Here is a 7,366-nt window from a genome sequence, read left to right as displayed (position 1 = left end):
CCCTGCCCACGCCGCGGGGAGCCTGGCTGGGAGAGAGCCGCAGCCCGCAGCGCTGCTCTCGGAGCGAAATTACAACTGGGGGGCGGGGGGGGGGCGAGGGGGCTGCTGAGGAAGCTGCCCGGAGGCCTCCTGGGGCTGCTCGGAGGACTCGAGGCTCGGCAGCCTCGCGGTGGGGCTGCAAATCCGCCCGGGGCCGCTCGCTGCGGGGAGCCGGGGGGGGGGGGGGGCGGTGGGTGTGTGCCCGGGAGAGGGGCGAGGCAAAATCGGATGGAAAAACGAGGGGCTGCGCATCCCTGCCCGGCCCGGCCCGGCCCCCCGGGGGGGAGCTGCCCTTCGCAGGACGCTCACTGTAGAGCCGGCCCCGGGGGCTCCTCTCCAAAGCTGGAGGCTGCCCCAAGCGGCTGTCGCGGCCGCGCGGCCTCAGGCCGCCGGGACGAGCCCGGCTGCAGGCTCCAGCAGGGAGGGAATAACCCGCAGACCCGGGGGAATAATAATAACGCTCACCATCCGCTTCCCTCAGGAGCAGCCCGGGTTTTCGAGGGATGCGGGCGAGCCCCTCGCACGGGAAAACCGACGTGGTGGTCCCGGGGTCCTCGCACCGCGCCGCATCCTCCCCGTGAGCCGCTGGGGAGCCTCCTCTCCGGGAGCTGGGGGGGCTCTGGGGGCTCTGCTCCGTCCCGGACAGACCGAACAGCATCGTGCCCTGCACGGCCGAGCCCCCGGAGGGGAACAGGAGCCGCTGCCGGTGCCCTTGGAGCAGGGCACGGAGGGAAAGGAGCAGAACTGGGAGGGAAAAAGCCACCGGGGAAATCCGTGCCAGCCCTCAGAAACGACACACGCGGCAGAGCGAGGTGTTAAACTAAAGTTTATAAATTAAAAAAAAAAAAAAAAAAAAAGTACAGCGGGTAGCTTACAAACATTCACAATTCATTTGAAGTAAATACTCTAGTTGAGTGCACAGTGCCATTAAAAGAGAAAGGGAGGAAAAAAAATTAAAGAAAAAAAAAAGCGACGAGTTACCTTGAATGAAAGAAAGTGTAATTACATTGCTGAGCAGATCGGAAATCCCCGCCCCTGAAGGAGAGGGCTGCAGAAGAAGTGTGAAAGGCACTGATGGTATTAAAATTTCCCGTTACATCGATTTTTGTTTTTTTTTTTTTTTTTTAAAGCCTGACTAGAAATATTCACATTGAATATAAAAATAATAATAACAACAACTTTAATACAACTGGAAAGTGCGAAAAATCCGTAACTCCTCCCTCCCCGAACACGGAAAGATCTCAGGAAAACAAAAAAAAAAAAAAAGAAAAAAAAGAAGTCTGGAGTTGCGATATAAGTCTCACCCTTTTGTGACATATTTATCCTTTGCCAGGGATCATGGAGTACAGGAATAACATGGGCAACAAGAGCAGGGGGGATCTGAAAGAGGCTTCCTTACATTCAGCACCATACAAGGCACACTCAGTTTGCAACGAGCTGGAAGATCAAGGACTCAAACAGACGTCAAAAATAAGCTTCCTTACAATCCACCGAGGGAGTCCTTGATCTCCTCTTTGGAGCTGCATTTGGTTTCGCGGCGTTTTGTTGTTGGTGGTGTGTTTTTTTTCCTTTCCTTTTTTCTCTCTCTCTCTCTTTCTCTCTCCCACACAAGATCGAGTCTCTACCGATCCGAAGCGAAATCAAACAAACAAAAAACAAAAAAGTCTACACCAAATACACTGACAACATGGATACCATGAACTAGTCGTGCCGAATTGCAAGAGTCCTCGGCTGCCGGGGCGGGGATGGGGTGAGGGGGTGGCTGAGAAGTCCTACGCTGGGAGAGGAGCGGGTGAGGGACCGTCCAAATAATATTAATAATAAAAATAACAATAAAATAATAATAAATACTGTCCGAGGCACCGAGAGCTGCGGCTGGGGCTCTGGATGGGGAGCGGGGTGGGGGGGTGGGAGACGGGCTGGGCTCCCTGGGGTGCTGCGGGGGGCGCACGCTGGGTGCCCCTCACTGGGTGCCGGCGGCTGCGGCGCAGGTGGACAGTGCCCAGCCAGGCAGGCAGTAGTAGGGGTAGTAGTAGGAGGGCTGGAGGGAGAGCAGCGAGGGCGGCCGCAGCACCTCGCCGGGGTGGTACTGTCTCTGGTCGTCTCGCACCAGCACCTTGACGGCCACCTTCTTGGCGGCGGGCGCGGCGGCCAGCAGGTCTGCGGCCATCTGCCGCCTCTTGGTCTTGTAGCGCCGGTTCTGGAACCAGATCTTCACCTGCGTCTCGGTGAGCTTCAGCGAGGCGGCCAGGTCGGCCCGCTCGGGCCCCGACAGGTAGCGCTGGTGGTTGAAGCGCCGCTCCAGCTCGAAGACCTGCGCGTGGGAGAAGGCGGCCCGGGAGCGCTTCTTGCGCGGCTTCGGCGCCGCCGCCGCCTCGTCCTCCGCCGGCAGCAGCTTCCCGCACTTGCCCGCTCCGTCCTCCTCCTCCGGGGGGCTGCGATCTGCGGGCAGGGCGACAGCACGGCGGTCACGGCGGGCAGCCACCGGGACGCCCCCTTCCCCGGTCCCCCGCGCCCCGGGAGCTCCGGCCCGACGGCACCGGGGGCCCGACGGCACCGGGGGGTTTTCGGCCTTCTGGGCTCCTCTCCGACCCTTTCCCCCCCATCCCTCCGGTCCGGGCCCTCGACACAAGAGCCCCGCGGCCGCCTCCCACCCGCGACCCACCGGAGAGCGACCCCTCCTCCCGCCCCGTCCCGTACCTGAGACGGCCGCCGACATCTCGCTGTCACTGAGCCCGGCGTTGTCCCGCTCCGCCGCCTCCGGGGGCTGAGCCTCCGCCGCCGCCGGCCTCCCCCCGCCGCCCGCCGCCTCGGCGGGGCGGCCGCTGCCCCCGGCGCCCTCCTCCTCGGAGCGCCGCTCGCCCTCGGGCTCCTCGCTCAGCGCCGAGTCCGAGTCCCAGCCCGCCGGCGTCCGCGGGGCGGCAGCGGCCGGGCGGGCGGCACCGGCCCCGACACCGGCGGGGAGCGGCGGGCCCTCGGCTGCCCCGCAGAGCCTCCATCCCCCGGCCGGCCCCGGCGGCCGCCCCGCCGCGTGTCGGGCGCGCTCCTCCTTCTTGTTGAGGATGGCCTGGATGGAGAAAGGCGTCAGGGCGTTGCCGCCGCGCACGGCCATGGCCCGGCGGGGCGACAGCGAGCAGCGACGGCGCCGCGCCTTCAGCTGGGCGACCGCATCGCCGCCGCCGGCCGCTCCGGTGCCGCTGCCGGTGCCGGGCCTTGGTGCGCCGCCGGGAGGCCGGGCAGCAGCGGGGGCAGCAGCGGGGGCAGCCTCTCTGCGCCGCTACCGGCCCGCCCGCCCATAGGGACGGGGCCGCCGGGGCCGCCGCCGCCGCGCTCCGCCGCGGGTCCCTGGCGGCGCGGGCGCTGCCTCCGCCCCGCTCTGTCCCGCCCCCGCCCGCCCTCTGCTTTTTTCTCCCGCCGGCGCCGCCGGCCCTCGCCGCCGCGCGACGGCGCCGGCCCCGCGCCTTCCCATTGGGCGGCGGGCGCGCAGGCGGCGCGCCGATTGGCTCCCCGCCGCGGGGAGACGCGCGCCCCGGGGGTTAACCCCTTGCGGCCCGCGGCGGGGCGTGGGGGGGGGGGTGTGTGCAGCGGGACGGGGCCGCGCCGTCGGGGGGATGCTGCTGGACGGGAGGACGGCACCCGGGTTTTTTGGGGCACGGGGGAACGGAGCAGAGCGCGTCCACACGGCGCCCCCGGGCTCGGCTTCGCCCCTCGAAGGGCACCCACGCGCCCTTGACCTGCTCCTGCCCGGCCGGGCGCCCACCTCCAGCATCCTCCTGCCCCGCCGGAATCGGTTCGCAACGACTTTGGCGAGAGAGAAATGTTTTCCCACACCGTCCTTAGCGGACAAAATAAATGAAGACAATAGATAACCCCGCCTCGATACGCAGCGCCTCGCCGGAGGTGGTCTTCACCTGGCTCAAGGAGAAGAGGGCTCATCCTTCCGTGCCGGTAACCCTGGGGGGTTCCCTTCTTTTTCCCGTTTTCCCACCCAGGTATTTCCCCTGGAAGCTGCCGGCTCTGCCGTCCGTGCCACGATGCAGCCGGGAAACATCCGAGGGGATTTTTTAAGAGATGGAGGGAAATAAGAGGGGAGCCGCGAGCGATCCTCTTAGGAGGAGATGTGTAGGAGGGTGCCCTGCGCGGGGAGTTTAAGGGGTGCTGGAGAGCCGAGGGATGAAATTTGGGGTGTCAGAGGGGACGTGTGAGTGCGGGGGGGGGGGGGGGGAGAACAAGGGGAAGGGCAGGCGGGGCAGGGCCGGGGGGGAGGTTTTGGGGCGCGGAGGGGACGGGGAGCAGCGAGGTGCGCTCCTTCGTCCAGGCTCCGCTCAGGTGTGTCGGCTCAGAGCAGGGGCAGAGCCGCTGTGGGGCTCGGGGAGCGGCGAGGAGGAGGAGGAGGAGGAGGAAGAGCTAGCTTGCAGCCCCCCGAGTCCCTGCTTTGCGGGGCTTCGCCTCCAAGCTTTTGGAAATACCTGCGGTTAGCTCACAATGCCCGCGATTCTTCGCTGATTTACCGAGCCTCCCTCCCTGCCGTCCCTTTTTTTTTTTTATCTTTCTATTTTTATTTTTTATTTTTTACTCTTTATCCCCACCACCACCTCCCTCCTCCTCCCCGGGCTATCTCTGCGCCCTCTTCCCGGCGAAAAAAAAAAAAAAAAAAAAAAAAAAAAAAGAAGGACATTTCGGGGGAGGAAACGCCTGGGGAGCGAGCAGCGGCGGGGGGAGGCCGGCGGGGGGCTGCGGAGCCCGGGGGCCAGCTGGGTGGTCCCGCCGAGCCCCCCCCCTCCCCCGACCCTCCGGGGAGAGGGGCAGCAGGACGGACGGACGGACAGCCTGCCGGGGGGATGCACAGCCAGCGCGGCTGCGGCGGAGGGGAATCCGAGCATGAAGCCTCCCCTCTCTGCCCCATCCCTACCTCTCCCCGGGGGGGGACCCTCTTTGGAGACCCCCCCCGGGATTCAGCCGACGCCCTGCAGGGGACCCGGCTCCCCGCCCGCCTTCCGCAGCGCCCGGGGCCGCCTGCGGGCGGGCTGCCCCATCTAGAGGCGTCCCGGCCGCACTGCCCGCCGCCGCTGCCCCTGCCCTCGGCCCTTTTTACTATTTATTATTATTATTTATTATTATTAATGCAATCAGCTGGGCCATCTTTCTTTTCAGGTGCGATGCAACTCGCTCGCTGAAGCACTGTCAGGATGTCCTGATGCTTCAGGAAAGAGTCGACGGCACACACGCAGAGGAAAAAGACGGCTGCAAAACCTCTCTCAAGGGCACAAACCCTATATATAATGTATAAAAAAAGGTCTCCCGGGTGGGAGTACCTCCCACGGGGAAAAGGCGATGCTCCAGCTTTTCCTCCAGGGTAGGATTTGCTCCTGCCGGGCAGACCCGCTTCTATCCCGGCCACCCGCCCCAAAACCCTTCCTCAGTTTCATGGCCCGGGGCTGCCCCGCACTTGGGACACAGTACCTTTGCTGTATTTATTCAGATGTGATATTTTTTTTCCTCCCCAGACTCGTCCCTGTTTTGCCTCCCGACGTGCTTACAGAAATACGGAGCCTCCTGCCGGGTCTCGCAGGGGCTCGGGTGGAAGATGGCAATGGCACAAACGGGGATTCCTCCTGCAAGGGGGTTTCACCCCCCTCCGACTCTGCTGCTGGCGGGGAAGATGTGGTTCGTGGCTTTTACCTCGGCCGTGCCTCTCCCTGGCTGCGCACCAAACGAATGTAAAGGTGCCCTGGTTAGCTCGCTGGTTTTGCAGGAAAATCTCAGGTCGTCTGCTTTTGAACGGGTTTCGACCCTATTTCTTAAACAGTAACAGCCTATTTCCAGGCAGATGTAACCGCAGCTGTAACTGCGTGCCTCTGAGACAAGCCCCAGGCAGGATTCGTCCATACGTGCCTGGGGGACCTCACGTAAACCTCTGCTGCGACACTCAGCCCCCAAATCGCTTTGTAAATTGACGTCGGGAGCCCGCTGAGGTGTCGAGAGTGAGATGTTTATGGACTGCAGGGACAGAAGGACATGACACCTACAATTCAGAGGGGAAAAAAGTAATGATTTTTGGAACCCAACCGAATATTAAGCCCGGAGAATGTGCAAATATAACGCTGACAGCGAGGGGTTTGATTTTACCGACTTGACAAACTCTTAGCAAATTAGCTCAGCGGGTTTTAATAGCTGGCAGGCGATCCCCTTCTTCTCCCATACTCCTTTTATGGGGAAAAGCCCGTGTCCTTTAGGGCTGGGAGGCTGCGATGCGAGCATTCCTGTAGCCGCTTACAACCGAACGGGGAGAAACTGGGGGCTGGCGGGTCGTGTGCGCGGGGTGACACGGTCCGGCCCACTGTTATCGCTCGGAGCTGCTGTTCCTGGGAAAACCGACCCAGATCCCCTTCCTGCTGCTTCACCGTTAGGATAAAAAGCCAGGGTTTGGCACGCCCGGCACCGAGCAAGGAAGCAAAGCTGCCAGCGTTTCGCTGTCAGCACCGCGTGGCAGCATTTCTCCCGAGCTGTCCCTCCTTGCAAGACCCCCAGGAGGAAAAAACCGTACGGATTACCTAATCCTTGAGCTCCCAAGAAAGAAAGAAGATGCTTTGTCGATGCCCAGCGCCGTGCCAGGAGGCCACCTCCAGCTGCACACACCGGGAGCCCCAGCTCACAGCTGTCTGCAGGCAAGACCATCTCCTGAAGTCAGTCCTCTCCTTGACTCTTTCCTTATTTTTACGCCGATTTTCCTACTACTCAAGTAAATGGTTATATATTCCTCGTCTTCTGACGTAGTTAAATGCAGCCCGGGCAGGATTAAATAGATTTACTAATAAAAAACAAGCCGTCGTATCCAAATGACCAGATGTGTCTTGTAGGCATTAATTAAAGCTTTTGAATTTTTCTGGGAAATAAATGTTGTGATTTTTTGTTTCTGTATTTAGCTTCTCATCTGTTTTAATAAAGTTAAATTCAATATGTATATTCAAATTATATTATATTCAATAAAAGTGGAATTTATTTGCACTTTCTGATAGAAAAATAGAAGCAGAACGACATGCCGAAGTCACGCGTGAGTCACCATCCAGTATCTGGTCCATCTATTTGTTTTGACTTTTTGCCTACTATTTGCTGGAGCGTTTTAATGAATATTTGCTAAAACACACTAGATGCATTTGCGGTGTGCAAGTCTTTAGGCTTTTAAGGACACTTAAAGTACAAATTAGTCATTTGATGTTTATTGGGTGCAACATCACGTGAAGTTCAGGTTCCCTTTATTATTGCTCCTCAATCTATAAGTAAGTAATAATTCATTCTATTTTTTTTTTTTTAATTTTGAAGTAGC

At 60.4% G+C, this 7,366-nt stretch overlaps 1 protein-coding gene and 1 long non-coding RNA gene across 2 annotated transcripts; one reads left to right on the top strand and one right to left on the bottom strand.

The window, feature by feature from the left end:
- Positions 1-2,002: 2,002 nt before the first annotated feature.
- On the bottom strand, positions 2,003-3,151 carry NKX3-2 (NK3 homeobox 2). The gene is given in 4 exon segments (XM_035547425.1): positions 2,003-2,481; positions 2,740-2,789; positions 2,791-2,837; positions 2,840-3,151. Coding segments are annotated over 4 exon segments (888 nt in total).
- Positions 3,152-3,548: 397 nt separating this feature from the next.
- LOC126913296 (uncharacterized) lies at positions 3,549-7,046 on the top strand. The gene is made up of 3 exons (XR_007708233.1): positions 3,549-3,987; positions 5,194-5,395; positions 5,547-7,046. It is a non-coding gene; the product is annotated as an uncharacterized LOC126913296 (long non-coding RNA).
- The last annotated feature ends 320 nt before the right edge of the window (positions 7,047-7,366 follow it).

This window comes from Cygnus atratus, chromosome 4 (genome assembly GCF_013377495.2).
Source record: "Cygnus atratus isolate AKBS03 ecotype Queensland, Australia chromosome 4, CAtr_DNAZoo_HiC_assembly, whole genome shotgun sequence".
Classification (NCBI taxonomy): domain Eukaryota; kingdom Metazoa; phylum Chordata; class Aves; order Anseriformes; family Anatidae; genus Cygnus; species Cygnus atratus.
Note: the sequence above shows the minus strand (reverse complement) of the source record. Positions and strands in the feature narration are given on the sequence as shown.